General features: G+C 42.8%; 1 protein-coding gene across 1 annotated transcript; it reads left to right on the top strand.

Moving 5' to 3' along the window:
- The first annotated feature begins 4,400 nt into the window (after positions 1-4,400).
- On the top strand, positions 4,401-18,853 carry LOC129179558 (oocyte zinc finger protein XlCOF8.4-like). The gene is made up of 4 exons (XM_054772944.1): positions 4,401-4,660; positions 6,136-6,552; positions 14,644-15,485; positions 15,578-18,853. The coding sequence occupies exons 1-4, from the start codon at positions 4,483-4,485 to the stop codon at positions 15,617-15,619; spliced, it is 1,479 nt and encodes a 492-aa protein (XP_054628919.1). The 5' UTR covers positions 4,401-4,482; the 3' UTR covers positions 15,620-18,853.
- The last annotated feature ends 993 nt before the right edge of the window (positions 18,854-19,846 follow it).

Raw genomic sequence — 19,846 nt, 5'->3', positions numbered from 1 at the left:
AACAAGGTGGGGGTGTATCTTTGTATGTCAACTGTAGTTTGACTTGGAAGCTTGTTAGTCATATGACACCTGTTATTGACGATGTTATGGAGATGATCACAGGGGAAATCATTAGTGAAAAGACTAGAAATATTATAGTGAGTTGTGTTTATAGACCACCAGGTTCATGTGTTCACACATTCATAGATGCAATAATGGACCTGTTTGACAGGAGTCACAACAAGGTTGTGTTTTTATGTGGAGATGCAAACATTGATCTGGAACATTCACGCTCATCCAACACGTGTGATTTTATAAATCAATGTATCGTTTGAATCTGCTTCCAATGATATCTAAGCCCACAAGAAGAACATCTAAAGTGCAGCTATTATTGATAATATTTTCACAAACGCAGGTGATGGAAGAGTTGTGGGTGGGATCATGATAACTGATGGAAGTGATCATTTACCTGTTTTTACGATCAATACAATACAAAGGACATTACCACAGAAAAATATGTAAGAAACAGATCTAAGGAAGCTTTGGAGGCACTGAAACAAAGCTTAAAAAAACAGAAATGGGATGGAGTGTATGTACACGATGTAAATATAGCTTATGATTCTTTTATGACCATATTGATTGGTTTGTATGAAAAACATTGCGGACTCAGGAGGATTGTGAAGAAGACTGCTATTGATAAGCCATGGATGACTAAAGGACCACCAAATGCCTGCAAGAAAAAAAAATACTTATAAAAGTATTAAAATCAAGGTCGAAAGAAGCAGAAGAAGGTATAAGAAATACAAAAATCAGTTAGTACTGATAATTAGAAGGCACAAAAAGGAATAATATGGTAATTTACTATATGAAAATAGAAATAGTACGAAGACTACTTGGAGAATAATAAATAGTGTAATAAAAAATGATAAATGAGAATCGACTCTTCCAAATTATTTTGTGAAAAAAAATGACATTTTTGAAAAAATTAAAATAGTAAATGAGTGTAATGACTTTTTTGTTAATGTGGGCCCGAGTCTTGCAGCAAACATACCTGCAATAAAAAGCAATGTCAATAAAAACACAATCATGGATCATGTGGACAGTATTTTTCTTTGGAAGGTAGAAAAAGAAGAAATACTGAATATTGTAAAAAGTTGTGCAAGTAAAGGATCGACTGACTTTATGGATATGGATATGATATTGGTAAAGAATATCATGGAATTGGTTATTGAACCATTTACATATTTACATATTTGGAATCTATCCTTTTTGTCAGGAGTTTCTCCTGAGAAAATGACCAAGGTGATTCCAATGTATAAAAATGGAGATAAACATGCTTTCTCCAACTATAGACCAGTATCCTTGCTTCAACAATTTTCCAAAATATTAGAGAAATTCTTTGTAACTAGGTTAGACAAATTTATAGATAGAAGCAATATTTAAAGTAACAGTCAGGATGGATTTAGAACTAACCACTCCACATCTATGGCTCTTATGGAATTAACGGAAGAAATATCTACCGCAATAGAAAAGAAACAGTTTTTAGTGAGTATTTTTGTTGACCTCAAAAAGGCTTTTGATACCATTGATCATACCATACTTCTTAAAAAACTGAGCAAATATGGTATCAGAGGAGTTGCACTTGGATGGGTTTCAAGTTATTTAGAAAATAGAAAACAGTTTGTGCAGATAGATGAGGTAGAATCTAAATTGGATCATATTCGGTGTGGAGTACCTCAAGGGTCGGTCCTCGGACCAAAATTGTTTATTTTGTATGTGAATGATTTTGTTTGTGCATCAAAACTGCTCAAATTCATATTGTTTGCGGAGGATACTACTTTATTTTATTGTGGGGAACACCCTGGGAAGGTGTTGAATGTGGTTAAACAAGAATTAAAAAAAATAAAAGTGTGGTTTGATGTAAATAAATTATCGGTAAATATGGAAAAAAACAAACTTGATGATATTCAGTAACAGAGGGATGGACTCTGGTGCTTCAGTTAACATAGATGGTATTGAAATGAATAGAGCAAGAGAAATCAAGTTTTTGGGTGTAATTCTGGATGAGAAGTTGTGTTGGAAATCACATATACAGTACACAAAGGTAAAACTATCCAAAATAATAGCATTGTTACATCAAGTAAAGGATTGACTGGATAACAAAGCAATTTATATGTTGTACAACACCATGATTGTTCCACATCTGACCTATTGTATTGAAGTATGGGGAAATGCTTGCAAAACATACACTCAGTCAATTTTTATATTGCAAAAAAGAGCAATAAAAATAATCAGTAGAAAACAATACAGAGACCCAACAAATCCACTATTTCTCAATTTAAAACTATTGAAATTTTATGAATAAGTAGAATATAATATATTGCTAAAAAAAATTAGAGGAACACTTGTAAAACACATCAGATGTAAACTGGGGGAAAATGATGTTGAATATGTTTCCTGATAATAAGTGGGTGATGTATTAGTAACAAAATGATGCCACATCATTTGATAGAAATGAAAATGATCACCCTATAGAGGGGGGAAATCAAAGACACCCCAAAAATGAAAGTGAACAAATGATGCAGCAGACTGGTCCATTTAGCTAAAATGTCATTGTAGCAACTCAAAATGATTCTCAGTAGTTTGTGTGGCCCCCACGTGCTTGTACGCATGCCTGACAACGTGGGGGCATGCTCCTAATGAGACTACGGATGGTGTCCTGGGGGATCTCCTCCCAGATCTGGACCAGGGCATCCATGAGCTCCTGGACAGTCTGAGGAGCAACCTGGCGGCGCCGGATGGACCTAAACATAATGTCCCAGAGGTGTTCTATTGGCTTTAGGTCAGGTGAACGTGGGGGCCAGTCAATGGTATCAATTCCTTCATCCTCCAGGAACTACCGTAAGAGTCCTCCTGAGTGTTCGTAGAATTTGTTCTTAGATCTAAGAACTGTGGGCCTCATTCACGAAACGTTCTTACGCACAAATGTGTTCTTAAAGCCTTCTTACGAAGATTTTCGGCATTCACGAAACGTGTTCTTAACACACAGTTCTTAGATCTAAGAACAAATTCTACGAACGCTCAGGAGGACTCTTACGCACAAGCAAAGCTTGCACTTTCAATGCACAATCACCCTCATGATGGATTTTGCAACCTGATCCCAAAAAATGTAGTGCAAATAAAATATCCCAACAATTATTTATCATCAAAACAACTAAAATATACTTAATCGATAAATATATATTCAAATCCCAATTCATCAAAAAAAATGCTGGCTGGACGTGCGCTGCGCAGAGAGAGAATGTAAAGGGACCATTAGATTTATTTGCTGAAAGCCACCAATATTTGATGTCCCGCTTCAGGCTTCAGGCTTCCCTCTCTGTTCTTGCAGGTGTGCAGGATCATCAGAATAACATCGCAATGAAACGTGGTGTGTCTATTGCGCACGAGCACCCCCAGATAACGACATGCGCCCCCAGCCACGTCTTGAGCCAGAGCACGGGGCTGCTGTATTAATTAGGCAGCGTCTAATCAAATGTAACCACAGAAAAAATACATTGTCACACACAAACTATGTATTTTGACTTTATTTGTCCATCATGATTGTGGAAATATTTTCTAGAGTTTCCGAAATGGTTTGGTTTCTGATTGATGGCCCACCTCCCGTTTCCTCCAGATCCCTCCGGTGCAGTCCAATCTTTTTTTTAGTCTATTTTAAGTCAAAACACTTCTTTTTAACCTCTGCGGTGGCGCGTTTCTCCGTGGAAACGGCATTTATGTTTCCTGCAATGGTGCTCCATGCCGACTCTTTTTGGATGGCCTGATGACCGGTGGATACACGTGAAAATAAGGTGGTCTTGTGTTCGCTCACTCCTTGTAAAAGCACCTCTATTTCAGTAGAATTGAACTTTTTCTTTCGTTTGTTGTCCAGCTGCTCCTCAGTCTTGCCCTTGCGCGTTGCCATCTCCGCCTCCAGCTGCCTGTTGCGCACCGCACATTTTTTACCTTTTATAGGAAATCATAGGTGGTGACCTATGCAAATTAGGGCTCACATGCACGGGCATCGCAGTTGGCATTCATCAACCTAAGAACACCGGTGCCAACGATTATCCCTACTTAAGAACGTGTCGTGAATGTGGCGTTTCCAACCCGCGCCTTCTTAAGTACACGTCTTAAGAAGACTTTTAAAAAGATGTTCGTGAATGAGGCCCTGTGAGTTGAGAACACGTTTCGTGAATGCCAAAAATCTTCGTAAGAAGGCTTTAAGAACACATTTGTGCGTAAGAACGTTTCGTGAATGAGGCCCAATGAGTCAAGACACATAAGAACACACTATCTTCCTCAGCTCTCATCTTGAGCAGTGGTCAACACCGCCGTAAGATGGCAGCAGTGTGACGTCATTGACGCTGAGCTCCGTCGAAGAAGATAAAGGTGGGGAAGTTAGCGAGGCGGCTACAACAGCACGAACCAAAGGGGAAAGTAATCTCAAAGACAACATTAAAAATGTTGAGAGAATTGTTGAAGGAGCGACTATTGGCGGCGGCCGATGAAATATTGGCGCTGTTTGAAAGAACGGTAGCGTCGTACGAGGACGAACTTTCTCGAACAAGAGAAGAGAACGAGCGATTACGTCAACAACTTGAAGCTCTTAGCAAGACTCAAATTGTGCTACACGTTGAAGGTATGTTTACATGTCGCCTTGAATCATTGAAAACGCCTAGTTGTTACGAAAGTAAAGCAACTACATGCACGAGTTTAGTTTTTTAACCACATTAAATACTGTGTACTGGAAAGTAAACAATGCAATCCAATATGGCGGACAACACACTCGCGTACACTTTTTAGTTGAGTCAGTCAGCGTTGCCACCCTTTTCACGATCATTTCACCCTCTCTAGGATGCCGTTCTGTACGTGGCTGTTAGCGTACTGGGCATCCTGGCGGGCCGGGTAGGGCTGTCAATCGATTAAAATATTTATTCGCGATTAATCTCATTGTGTCCATAGTCAACTTATATCTACACACAAAAAAAATAACCAAATAATTGGTAAATAAATACATCAATTTTTCTGTAAGGAATATCAGTTTGAGAAATGTGGGCCAATATTTTATTCAAAAAAATAACATACATTTACAAATCCCACGTTTTGCCTGTTTAAAGTGAGCTGCGACTTGTCCCAATTTGTTCAAAGGTCCTTCAACGCACCATCTAACTTTGTCCCATGCTGCTCAGATAGACGACTATACTGTATTTTTAGCCTTTTTTCACCTCACATTTGCTCCCAAATGCTGATACTATGTGGGAATGCGTAAAGGTAAGATTTGATGACTTAATTGAGTCCAAATGTGCACATTTTTTCTCTGAAACAAAGTCCAGGCTGGTACTGGTGGATGTTGGCTCTATATTCATTTTGTGCTTTTAATTTGAAGTTGTTCCTGTCATAGTTTTACACAGTTATACATAATAACACATAGTAATACATAATAAGATAATACATAACCAATTAGATGGTTGTAATCTTGTAATGTTTTGCTGATGTGGTGAAAATCTTTCCCAGTGAGTAGCTCACACTGCTAATGCTATTTACATCCATTTTCATCTTCAGTCATGGTCACATTGACACAAGCTCCGAAATAGCTGTCCTCAGCTATGCCTGCCGGTAACGAGGAGCTCGTAACCCAAATATTAGCTCGCAGTTCAAAGCAAAAAAATCAGCCAAGGGACGGCTCGCATCTCAACAAAACACTCGTATGTTAAGGTCCCACTGTATAAATGGCAACAAATAAAATGGCAGCAGTGGTCCAGTCTTCTCACTTCTCTGTGGCAGGCAACAGGACTCCGTGACAACTCAATTCACAGTGATAGTAGACTCTAATAATTTTAGTCTCGTGGAGAGTGCCATCTTCAAACCAGTGGTCCTTCCTATCCAGAAATTGGACATCATTGTCCTCAGTGCAGATGAGCAGCTGACTCATCAACATTGCTTCCCGTGATTTTGTCCTCGGGATGATGATGATGAGGGTGTTAGTGGTCTTGTGACCACCCCCAGGGGACACGCCCACCAGGGACATCGATCAGGAAATTCCACACCCAAAGTTTCGTACTGAAGAAGCCTTTTGGCGTCTTAAAGTGTGTTCGTGTTTTTTGTGTCCTGCAGGCGTCCAGCAGCTGATTGGTCGTCAAGAGGAACGTCCCCATCAACCCCAGGGGGGGAGTCCCACTTTGAAACAGGAGGATCCCCAGCTCCCCCACGTTAAAGAGGAAGAGGAGCAACTCTGGGTCACTCAGGAGTGTCTTCTTGGGCTGGGGGAGGTTGTGAAGGCTGAAGACCATGAAGACAAACCACTTGAGTCCTCACAACTTCATCACAGTCCAAGTGAGGAGAACAAAGGGGCGGAGCCTCCAAGCAGCAGCTCACCACAGCACACGACAACAGAAGCTGAAGGAGACCACTGTGGAGGATCACAAGCAGGCAACCTCTTAGCTCCGAGTGACCACACAACGTCCAACTCTCCTGAGGATGAAGACAGGGACCACACCCAAAAAGCTTTGAGCAGTGATGCAGACTGTGAAGGTGATATGAGGACTCACACTGACAACAAACACTCCCAATTCTCCAAAAAGACGACCGGTAAAAAATGCTTTAACTGCTCGGTTTGTGCAAAATGGTTTTCTTCTAAGAGAGATTTGACTCAACACTTGAGAAGACACACAGGAAAAAGAACTTTCTCCTGCTCTATTTGTGCTTATAAATGTCCAAAGAGTTCCAATTTGAACAGACACATGAGGACGCATACAGGAGAAAAACCTTTCAGCTGCTCAGTTTGTGGCAACACATTTGCTCAGAGGGCCAGTTTGGATAAACACACGAGGACGCACACAGGGGAAAAGCCATTTAGTTGCTCACTTTGTGGCTCACGCTTTTCCTGCAGGGGTAACATGAGTGCGCACATGAGGACGCACACAGGAGAAAAACCTTTTCCTTGTTCAGTGTGCGATGATCGATTCTCTCGAAAGTCACACGTTGTGTCACACATGCGAGCGCACACGGGAGAAAAACCTTTCAGTTGTTCAGTGTGTGACGAACGATTCTCTCGAAAGTCACTCATGGTGTCACATGTGAGAACACACACATGGGAAAAGCGTTATAGTTGCTCCGTTTGTCACGAGCGATTCTCCCGGTGGTCCAGCATGGTGTCGCACAGGAGAACGCACACGGACGAAAAACCTTTTACCTGCTCAATTTGTGGTCATAAATTTGCGAAGGCATCCACTTTGAAAACACACACAAGAACGCACACGGGAGAAAAACCTTTTAGCTGCTCAATTTGTGGCGAACGTTACACTCGAAAATCGAGCATGGTATCGCACATGAAAGCGCACACGGGTGAAAACCGTTACAGTTGCTCCATTTGTAGCAAGCGATTCTCTCGGTGGTCCAGCATGGCGTCGCACAGGAGAACGCATGCAGACGACAAACCTTTTGGATGTTCAATTTGCGGTCATAAATTTGCAAAGAGATGCACTTTGAAGACACACGTGCGGACGCACACGGGAGAAAAACCTTTTAGTTCCTCGATTTGCGGCGAACGATACTCGCAAAAGTCATGTGTGGCTTTGCACATGCGAACACACACCGGTGAAAAACCTTTCAGTTGCTCCAATTGTGGTTACGATTCTGCGGACAGTTCCACTTTGAACAGACACGTGAGAGTGCATACAAGAGGAAGACGTTCCTCTTGCTCTGTTTGTAGTAATAACAGTAATATGAGTGTCTGTAAAGAGTGCCACCTGGCGCAGCTATGCGCAAGCACGACGGCAAATCCCACTCCCTGATGCCGTAAGAGTCACGCTGGACATTAAGTTGATGTCGGGCTTTTTGCTTTAGTCGTTTCAGGCCCGGGAGTGCACGGAGCGGGCGGACCAGACGAGTAGCACATAGTGGTGTGAAGAAGTGTTCACATCCTGATGTCTTATTTTTTTGCAGTTTTTAAATGAAACTTTTTATTATGAAGGGGGAAAAAAATCCAAAGCTCCACGACCCCGTGTGAAAAAGTGATTGCCCCCCTCGTACATAAACTATGATTTATGACACCTGAGTTCAATTTCTCCAGCCACACCCAGGCCTGATTACTGCCACACATGTTCTCAATCAAGAAATCACGTAAACAGGATCTGCCTGACAAAGTGAAGTAGACCAAAAGATCCTCAAAACATCATGCCGAAATCTAAAGAAATTCTGGAGCAAGCGAGAAAGAAAGTAATTGAGATCTGTCAGTTTGGAAAAGGTTATAAAGCCATTTCTAAAGATTTGGAACTCCAGCAAACCACAGTGAGAGCCGTTATCCACAAATGGGCAAAACATGGAACAGCGGTGACACTTCCCAGGAGTGGGCGGCCGACCAAAACCACCGCTGAACAAAAAGAACATAAAGTCTCCTCTCAATTTTGCCAGGAAACATCTTGATGATCCCCAAGGCCTTTGGAGAAACACTCTGTGGTCTGACGAGACACAAGTTCAACGTTTTCCTGTCCGATTTGTGCTAAAAGATTGTGAAATGATTGAAGTGTAATGTCACCTGCCAGTGAAAAGCCACCTAGAAATACCTGATTCCCCACACAACTTGAAATCAACTCGGGAGCAAATGAGAAATGTTCACTTTCTGACAACCTCACGAAAAGGCGTTTGTGTCATGGCAGTTTTTTTATATTACTGCAAAAGAACATCCACACATTGTTTGAAATAAAGACGATTACAAACAGGACGTCTTTGCAGCGTGTCCTGAGTCAATATGGCCACAAGGTGGCAGCAGAGTGACGTCATGGACGCCGAGCAGCCGCAAAAAGGCCCCATCGAAGAAAATAAAAGCGGAAGTTGGCAACGCCGCTACAAAAAAAAAAAAAAAACACTGTACAAAGGAGAACGCCCCCTAAAAGACAGCATTTAAAGATTCCAGAATGTTGAAAGAGTTGGTGAAGGAGCGACTCATGGCGGCAGCTGATGAAATATTCGCGCTGTTTGAAAGAGAGGTAGCGTCTTACGAGGAGGAACTTTCTCGAACGAGAGCGGAGAACGAGCGACATCGACGACAACTGGAAGCTGTTAGCAAGACTCCATTTGTGGCACACGTGGAAGGTATGTTTACATGTTGTACTTCATAATTGAACACTTTCTGTCGCAAATGTACGGAGTTTTTTTGTATCACACTACTGTAAGTGTACAATCAAAGATGGCGGCCGACGTGTTTACCGTACGTACACGAGTTTAGCTACTATTGTGAACAAGGTGGCTCCTAAACGAAGCAAAGAAGCTACAAAGAGCCAAAGTATGGATGTGCTAATCATGAAGAAAACGTTCAAAACTCGCGATTTTTCCCCCCATTACTGACTTGCTCACGTGACTTCACATCCGGTTGTTGTCACGGGCAAATAATCTTGATCACTCTTCAAGATTCAAGACTTTTATTGTCATATGCACAGTAAAACTTGTGGTTCTGCTATGCAATGAAATTCTTGTTCTGTTTATTCTCCCAAAAAAGAAAGAAAACACAAGAAAATTAATAAGAACAGAAGAAACATTAATACCAATAAATTAAGCAACAACACAACAACAACACCCCTTTTTTTACCCCTGTCCTGTCCAGCCTTTAAAGCAGATAGAATTGTAGATCTAAATGCTGTCAAGTGCTCAACAGATGCCAGGGAGAAGTGTGATATACAATTCCCCTGTTATACAGAATTTCTTTGACTTTGATGCATGTTATTAAGCAAATTTGGAGCGACCGAACCGGAGCAGGAGGGGACAGAAGAAGAGAAAAGAAGGGGGGGGGGGGGGGGGGGGTGCGGGGATGAGAGGGGGACAAAAAAAAAGACAGGACAAGAGACAAGGACAACAGCAGCAACAACAACAATTGTGACAACAAGAACAGAACAACAGAAACATACAGAACTACATCAGCAAATAAATGTTTGTGACAACTATAAAGACAAACAAGGACATAAGGACAAAGGACAAAACAATATCAACAACCACAATGACAAAGCTGTCAATGACAATCACACATAATAGTAGTAATGAAATGATGAACTATGATAGTGATCACAATGACAATACTGCATTGAAACAGTCACACATAATAGTAGTAATGAAATGATGAACTATGATGGTGATCACAATGATAATACTGCATTGAAACAGTCACACATAATAGTAGTAATGAAATGATGACCTATGATAGTGATCACAATGATAATACTGCATTGAAACAATCACACATAATAGTAGTAATGAAATGATGAACTATGATAGTGATCACAATGATAATTACTGTAATGCACATCATTGTAAAAAAAACTATAATCATACTGCTGAAATCACCGTCGCTGTAATAAAACCAACAACATAATAACACCCTGGTTAACTCAGTGAGTAATGTGGGGAAGTACGTATGTACTGTGAGTGTGCATATGTACAGGTATCTCTGTATGTGGGGAAGACTTCATATATATAAAGGTGCAAGAATGTGTGGGCGTGTAATTGTCACTGAGAATGGGGTCGCAGTCCAACTCCCAGAGAGCCCCGCCCCAAATAGCCAGGCCGAGCCCCTGCCGCCAGAAGGCCACCAGGCCCACAGGGGCAGGCAGCACAAAGATCAGTGCCCCAAGAGCCAGCCCAGAGAGCCACCCCCCCCGGGAAGACCAGCAAGGGGCCGAAGAGAGGTAATCCCAGCCAAACATAGGGCGCCGGCGGGCCGGAGGACAGCCAACCCCTGAGACCAGCGAGAGATCACACCCCACAAAGGCAGATGAGTACCGGGGGCCACAAACCGGCAGGCCCAGAGACGCCCCCACAACCGGAAAGAAGCCCGCCCACGTCAGAAGCGCCAATCCCCCCCACCGCCACCCCCACCCCCAGGGAGCGGAGCCCGGCCCGCCCTGGGCCAACCCCCACCCGACCCCCGACACAGGGCCCCCCCGCCCAGGGATGCAGGAGGCACACCCTCCATCCACCCGGCGGAGGCACGGGCGGCAGAGATGTATCACCTGCCCCAAGAGCGCAGAGGCGCCCGCGGCACGTGTCAGTCCAGGGGAAGCACCGCAAGCCGCCCCCCGGCGCAAGCCCCGGCGTCAACAGGCCCCAGAGGGCCACCCCAGGGAAAGGCAGGCGAACCAGACAAAGGCATCCCACAAGCCAGGCCACCGCGACGGCCAGGCCCCCGGCCACAGCCCCGACCCTGGCGGGCAGGCGCCGCAGAACAGGCACGAGGCACTCCAATCCAGCCCGCCCCACCCGTGTATGTGATAAGGTGTGATTGTGTCTATTATGCAATTAAAAAATAATAAATAAATAAAATAAAATAAAAGAGGACAGCTATGAAGAGCTGGTCTCTGTGTCCCTGAGGGGTGTATCTGTGTGCATGTATATGATAGGGTTGTATATGGATGATAGCTAATGATGCAATTAAAATCGGGGGACAGCTGCCGCTCGGAGGGCCCCTCACCTGACCAGTCCCCCCAAACCCTAAGTGTCTACTCTGCGATTAAAGGCACAGCAGGGGCAAAGGAGCCGCAAGGCAGCTCCCCTCCCCAACCACGCCCGACCGTAGGCCACCCCCCAAAGTCCTATATGTATATGAGGTGGTGCAGTGGAACAGGAAGGACGGGCGCCCCATACCCTAACGCCGCCCAAACCGAGCAGGGGGGGACCAAGGACACATGACTGACCGGCCACCCACCACAGGCCAGGCTCGGGCGAGCCGCAGGCCGCAGGACACACCACAGGCCGTACCCGGCCCGCCAGGATGCCCAGTCTGGCCCACCCAACCCCCCAGAGGCGATACTCCCAGCGCGCCCCAACACCGGAGCCCCACCGGAGGTAGCGTCCACAGCGCCACCCCCAAACCGCCAAACACCACGAACCAGCCACACGCCCCAAGGCAGATCTGACCGCCACCAGGACAGCGGGAACCGCGCCCACGCCACCCCCGCATACCACCACGGCCGGCAAGAGAGCAACACTACGACGACCACAAGAGCACCGGACCCCACATAGAGTGGAGCACGGCCAGGGAGGGAGGGAGGGAGAGAACCGCTGGCCAGGAAGCAGAGACCAGCCAGACACCAGCAGGTAGCAGGGACCGCCCGCCAGCCCCCCGCCAGCCCCACCCCCAAGCCCCCGGCCAAAGCCAACCCCGACCGCCCCACCCCAGAGCAAGCACCCCCCCGTCGATCCCAGCCAGCGCCACGCAGAAGAACACCACGCCGCCCGCCCCCTCACGCACCCACACGCCCGGAATTCGGGTATTTGTATCAGGTCAGGTATTTGTTCCTTAGATTCAGCAGACATTCTCTCCATAGCTATATGATCTAACAAAAGATTTTTGTAAAGAGCTATGTTCACTTTCTTCCTTGATTTCCAATTGATGAGAATGGTTTTCTTGGCGTTGCTTAATGCGGTGATGAGAAGCTGTGTTTGATTTGTTTCTACATCAATTGTGGAGAGATCGCCCAGCAGGCATAGTAAAGGGGAGGTAGGAATGGAGAACCCAAGTGCCAAAGATAGGTCCTCACACACTCCGTGCCAAAAATTGTTAATGGGAGCACAGGTCCACATGGAGTGTAAGTAGTCATCTATTCTATGGTCTGAGCAGTGTGTACAGATGTTAGTCAGTTAAGCCCATTCTAAACATTCTATGTCCTGTGTAGTGTACTCTATGAAGGATTTTAAACTGAATCAGCTGTAGGTTGGGATTATTGATTAACCGGGAAGCATTGAGACATATTTGCTTCCAGAATTCAGGGTCACAGCTTGTAGATAAATCTGAGTTCCATTTGGAGTTTGGTACTCCGATTGTGTTGTCATTTTTTGAAAGTAGAATATATAATTTAGATTATGTTTTAGGGGCAGATATTCTTAAAAATTGGTCAATAGTGTTATTGCTTTCCCATGATATAGTCCTGAAACTTGCTTTAATTATGGATTTAATTTGTATGTATTCAAGAAATTTGTTACGATTTATTCCATACTGTGTAACAAGGTCGTTAAATGAGATAAAGTTGTTTCCTATAATTATATTTTTCATACAACTTATTCCTTTTTCGTGCCATGTTGGGAAATTTAATGGTTTCTTTTTAAGCAAGATGTCAGGATTATTCCAGACGGGAGTGTATTGGCAAGGAGTGAGCGAGAATTTAGTTATTTTTAAAAATTCCCACCAAGCTGTCAGAGTGGTGCTTATATTTATACTTTTAAAACAATTATTTTTCTGGAGGATTTGGCTAATGAAGGGCAGGTTACAAATTGGGATTTCGTGGCTAAGTGATTGTTCGATGTCTAGCCATAAATAATCCAATGGGTTAGGTTTGATCCATTTTAAGATATACTGTAACCTGTTTGCAAGGAAGTAGTTGGAGAAGTTTGGGAGTTCTAAGCCCCCATATTCTTTAGATTTTTGTAATGTTTTGAGACTTATTCGTGCTGGCTTATTTTTCCAAAGAAATTTATTTATATATGAATCTAATGACTTGAACCAAATTATAGATGGTTTGGTGGGGATCATGGAAAATAGATAATTAACCTTTGGTAAAATCATCATTTTCACGGTGGATACTCTGCCTGTAAGTGAGATGGGCAAGGTTCTCCAACGTGCAAGATCATCCTCTATTGACTTCAGTAGTGGAGTATAATTCAAGCAGATCAGGTCTGACAGGTTGGAGGAAATGTTAATACCCAAATACTTAATGTTCCCTGAACACAGTGGTATAGAGGGGGTGCTCTGGAAACCAAAGTTGATGGGCAGTACTGTGGATTTAGACCAGTTAATGGAGTAATCTGAGAAGGTGCTGTAATTGTTAATGAGTGAGATAGATTGGTGAAGTGAAGAATGTGAATTATCTAGGAAGAATAATACATCATCAGCATAAAGGCTTATCTTATGATGAACATTTGTGGTGTGGATCCCTTTAATATTTATATGTTGTCGAATTGCAGCTGCAAGAGGTTCGATAAAGACAGCAAATAGTGAGGGAGAGAGTGGACACCCTTGCCTAGTACCTCTTTGTAAAGTAAATTCTGGAGAGATGTGATTGTTGGTCCGAACAGAGGCCTTCGGGGTGTTGTATAGTATTTATATAGTATCTATCACGGTTTTTCAAAAATATATTAATAAATCATGCTGTTTGGTGGTTGAATACAGCCCATTATTAGTTTAAAAAAAAAAAAAAAAAAAAGCATATTCAAGCGCTGTTTGTATTTTCTGTCTAAATGAAGCATTTTCACACATGGAAAATGGCTAAATGAGCTGAAATATAAAAATAAGGCATTCAGAAGACGCATTCAAAGACACTAGCAGGATAAGTAGTCACTGGGTGTCAGTAATGTTACTGTAATGCCGGGTGAGACACACGACAGGCTTTTATGGCAGCTTTGAATGATCTCGCAACAGGCACCCGAAGCCCTAATAAAACCACGGGCTCAACACTGAACCCGCAACGTCACTTCCTGTCCCATGCAGATTACCAGGACTTGGTTGAGTGAGAATCTACACAGATTTATCCAGATATCCATTTTCTATTCTCAGAATAGAACAGAAAGTGTAGAAGATGTTCTATATAATATTTGGTGTGTCTGAGTTTGAAGTATTTGTGGTTTGCTTGTGTGCTGCAGACGTCCAGCAACGGCTTGGTCGTCAAAAAGAACGTCCCCATCAGCCGCAAGGGGGGAGCTCCTCTTCGAAGCGGGAGTATCCCCAGCCCCTCCACATTAAAGAGGAAGACGATCCCCAGCCCCCCCGTGTCAAAGAGGAAGCGGAGGAACTGTGGGTCACTCAGGAGTGTCTTCCAGGGCCGGAGGAGGCCGATCTCACCAAGTTGCCACTGACTGTCGTGTCTGTGAAGACTGAAGACCATGAAGACAAACCACCCGAGTCCTCACCAATTCATCACAGTCCGAGCGAGGAGCCTCCGAGCAGCAGCAGCCCACCGCCACAGCACACGACAACAGAAGCCGATGGAGTTAACCGCTTTGCTCCGCTACCGGATTGTGAGGCTGAAGACACCCGAGAAGCTTCGAGCAGCGATACAGACTTTGAAGGCGATACAAGGACTCGCACTGCCAACAAACACTCTGAATGCTCTCAAAAGAAGGCGGGTAAAAAACGTTTGACTTGCTCCGTTTGTGCAAAAAGCTTTTGTGATAAGTGTGACTTGAGGCGACACATGAGGACACACACGGGAGAAAAACCTTTCGCTTGCTCGGTTTGCGGCAAAAGATTCTCTGACAAGTCAAACATGGTCAAACACACGAGGACGCACACAGGAGAGAAACCGTTCACTTGCTCAGTGTGCGGCGATAAATTTGTGCAGAGTTCCACTTTGAACACCCACATGAGGACGCACACGGGAGAAAAACCTTTCTGTTGCTCGTTTTGCGGTAAAAGCTTCTCGTGCAAGAGTAACATGAACGTTCACATGAGAACACACAGAGTGGAGAAGCCTTTTAGTTGCTCGGTTTGTGGTCAGACGAATTCTCATGAGACAACTTTGACAGCGCACATGTCGACACACAGCGGAGATTAAATCACCATTCTTTATTTAACCAGATGTACCTCACTGAGATCAAAAATCTCTTTCACGACGAGTGAGCCGGCCAAGACGGCAGCATATCATAAAGTTTCTGACGAGACATTCCCAACATACGACCGTCAGTGCATTTTTTTGGAGAGAGCAGTATGTACAGTACGTGGGGAGGCAAGGTAGGAGCCCAAGAATATATTCAGGGCGTGGGCCAATAAAATGTTACCGCTTTTTCATCATGCACATGTTTTCGAAATGAGGACTTGTTCAAAAATTATATCCCCACATTCAAAAATTGAAAAATTGTATCCCCACAAAAAGGTATCCCCATGTGGGGATACCTGAAGGAGAGAGTGTACTGCAACAACCCACAGACCATTGAGGCCCTGAAGACCAACATCCGTCAGGAATTTTGGAGAATCCCTCTTGAGGTGTGTGGCAATGTCTTCACAAACTTCAATGTGCGTGTTGCAGCTGTAATCCACAGAAGAAGAGCGTGGATTGTCATCAGTGATGTCATCAATTATTGAACTGAGTAGAAAACAAGAGACAGAGTGGGAAACCTTTGGTATCAAATGTTAATTTAATGTTTCTGTAAATACCATTTTTGAATAAGTGGTCACATTTCATTGGTCCACCCTGTATAAATGAAAGTCAACCAATGAGTCCTCCTGTGGACGTACAGGGATAGGAACTTTGCTGCAGCGTCCAATGCATGATGGTCAACGCCACTTCCGCAGCCCGTCATCAAGCGTGAAGCAGAGTGGTAAACAGTGTCGAGCTTCTTTTTTTTTTTTTTTAAAGATGCATTCATTAAAAGGCAAAGGTGAGAAAGCAGCAGTTTAAGTAGGATTTATTTCTGAAAAAGTTGTAGCTTCAGTTTGCGTACAAGATGCTTGATATGTTGCTTTGAAGGACAAATTTCCATCGCTAACAAAGCCTAAGTACTTGTACGATGAGTACGTCACACCCTTTTTTATTCTAGGGAGCTGGACATTCTTCAAGGTGGCTGCATTTCACGTTTTCCAGTTCCAACTTTTAGCTTTGAGTTCAGCAGGGTTGGATTTACCACAAGACAAACACGGGCAATTGCAAAATCTCGGGGCCCCCAAGCCTCCTCTAAAAAGTTATTCTTTTTTTTACACTGCAAAAACAGCCATACTTGAAAGAAGCCCAAATGATCCTAAAATGAGACAGTAACTTTTATTATTTCAAGCAAGACATTCTGCCAGTTTGCTTGGCTAGACTTCTTACAACTAGAATATTTTTCTTGTGACTTTTAAGAACATAATGAGTCCTAGCAAGTTGTTCTTCATCACATAGCTAGACTGAAGTCAAATGTTCTCATCACAAACTAAGAAGTAAGCCAAATGCTCTTGTGAGATTCTTAAATTGAGATAAAATGTGCTTTTATGAGGCAAGATTTAAGCTAAATGTTTTGACATGTTCTCGATGAAGGAGTATTCTTCTATTTTCTTCCAATTTCTAGAGTCCAGTTAACCAAGGTTGCCTGATTGTGGCGCTAACACACTAACCACTCGGCCGCCATGCAGCTAACATCTTTGCTTGTCGGCATGTTAGTTATGTTGCTTACTTCTTTTCAACAAGCAAATGATATGGATGGAACTTTTATTTTTAAAAGAGTGTGATTGTATCTAAGATTCACTTTATTTAGGAAAACCTGCTGTCATAAACACTATCAGAATTCTTTTTAGGCATGATTTGCATGTCAGTTGACTCGTTTTTACGTTTATAAACTAGATAAAAAGAGAGTCATATTTTCTTGAATCAAGTGTTAAGAATTTGACACATTTACACAGACTTTGTAACTAGATTTAATGTCATAAATCTTGGTACGCTCTATGAAATTTGCTGCGCAGCCTTCACATTGGTCCCAAATCAGCAAATCTTTACATCTATTTTCCGTGTGTCAGTCTATTCTTAAATTTTGAAAGTTTAGAAACCAGTTTTATTCTTAATTTAAAACAAATTCTTAATCTGTTGCTGAAGAATAATCAAACCCTGCAAAAAATGTTAAAAAATGTCTATAGAAAGATTTTGATCAGAATAACTTGTTCTATAGCATTTAAATTAAGTTTTAGCTTGTTATAAGAAAAAAAACTAATTTGTGGCAAAAAAATATCTTCATAAGAATTAGCTAGCTACACATTCTTAATATAAGATTATTTTTCAATAATCTTATATAATGCAATTATAAGTGAAAATTGCTAGGCAAGATATTTTTTCTTTTTAGGGAAAAAATAAGAAATGGTTGCATAAAATGGGAATTTTTTACTTTTTGAAATTGAGTTTTTGCAGTGTAAACTTTGATTTAAGGTACGTATTACTGTTTCAGTCTTCACTCACGTACTTAAAACGATTGATTCAGGAATACGGGAGCAAAACCAACTTGTTGGCGGCGCAGTTTGGGGGGGAAAAAAGGAAGCAGAGTTAGCCCAGTGAAGAGGACAAGGCGAGAGGAAAACAAAACTACCTTTTTCACGGTCACAACAAACGTTGACACGTGACGGCGGTGCTGTCTTTGTCGGCCGCGGAGAATGCGGTAGTTCTAGAGATGAAGGTGAGACTGACGCTTTTCACCACAAAGATGTGCGTATTAAAGCGCTAAACAACATTAAATGTTGCTTAATGTTCTTATCAATTCCAGTAAAACTCCCCAGCTAGCAGTGCAAGGATGTGGAGGGCCCCAGTGACATCAAAATGTGGCCTATTCGATGTTACTGCGCATGTGCAGATTGATTCAGGAAGGCGGTAGAAAACAAGCTTGTTGCCGCACTTTGGGGAAAAGAATGAAGTGGAGTCACCGCAGTGGAGCTGAGTGTCTTGCTTGCAATTTTTGAAAATTGAAAATGAAAAAAGGCGCTCGACACATTTTGCCAAAGATTGTTCACACAAGAGGAAAATAGCAACAGACCTAGAACAGAACCTTGGGGTACTCCTTTAGTTACGAAAAGGAAAGAGGAAGACGGACTGTAAGCACTGAGTTTAGATCATTAGAAAAGCAGTGTTGAAGGCTTGAGACGATCATGTTTTCCTGTCCAGTTCGTGTTAAGAGATTGTCAAACCATCGAAGTGCAATGTCACACGTGCAAAGTCACCTGGAGAGTGATGATCTGCCGTGCGCGTGGTACCAGATTCCCTCATGACTTAAGAGCAGACAGACAACTTCAAATAACCTCTGAGGTAAATAAGAAATGTTGACTTTCTAACAACCTCAGAAAGGTTGAGGACAACATGGATGGAACGCTTCTTGTGGACTGCAGAAGTGTTCATCAGTGATTTTGTGGAATTTTTTTGTATGACTGTAATAAAACTGAATTAAGAACTGTGCACATTATTTTAAATCACGACGGATCCTCTTTGCAGCTCTTCTAAGGAATCACAGGAGTCCCAAAGTTAAAGGGGAATACGTGTGGAAATACAAAGAGAATCAATAATACAAAAATATACAAACGTAGTCATATTCTTTTACCATTTTGTCATTGTTTTTTTCTGTATTGTCTTTGTTTTTTCCAATTTGCCCTTGTCTTTCCTGTTTTGTATTTGTCTTTTCCACTTGTGTTTTGTCATTGCTTTTAGTCATGACAAAGACAAAAGAATGATTTCTGTATTGTCTTTGTTTTTTCCATTTTGGCGTCGCTTTTCCTGTTCTGTCTTTGTCTTTTCCATTTGTGTTTTTTAATTTAGTAATGTGAAATGCAATACCATGCAAATGAGAAACAGTGACCCGCCCACAGCAAAGGGTCATTCTGCCAGGATGATGACTGCTCCATACGTGATTACACGATGTCTGCTTGCAGTGGTTATGTAGTTAAGGAAACTCGGGAGCCCGGAAATAATGTCACGGACAGAAAGTAGACGCAAATACATGTTTATCATAAGTAAACGGGGAAATTTAAATAAGATGAGGCATTTACCTCCTCAAGATTGCGCCACACAGCTTCATCCATATCTGCATTCATCAACGCAGATACAGCCTTAAAAGACTTTAAAGACTTTTTAATAAAAACTTTCCATGACATTTTCCACCAACCGAGCAATTGCTCATAATTCTCGTTGAACACCTCTTCTCAATTCGTCCACGTCCATCCATCCATCTTCTATACCGCTTCTCCTCATTAGGGTCGTGGGGGCATGTTGGAGCCTATCCCAGCTGACTTCGGGCGACAGGCGGGGTACACCCTGGACTGGTCGCCAGCCAATGGCAGGGCACATATAGACACGCTCACAGTCATACCTATGGACAATTTAAAGTCACCAATTAACCTCACCTG

This window comes from Dunckerocampus dactyliophorus, chromosome 4 (genome assembly GCF_027744805.1).
Source record: "Dunckerocampus dactyliophorus isolate RoL2022-P2 chromosome 4, RoL_Ddac_1.1, whole genome shotgun sequence".
Classification (NCBI taxonomy): Eukaryota; Metazoa; Chordata; class Actinopteri; order Syngnathiformes; family Syngnathidae; genus Dunckerocampus; species Dunckerocampus dactyliophorus.
Note: the sequence above shows the minus strand (reverse complement) of the source record. Positions and strands in the feature narration are given on the sequence as shown.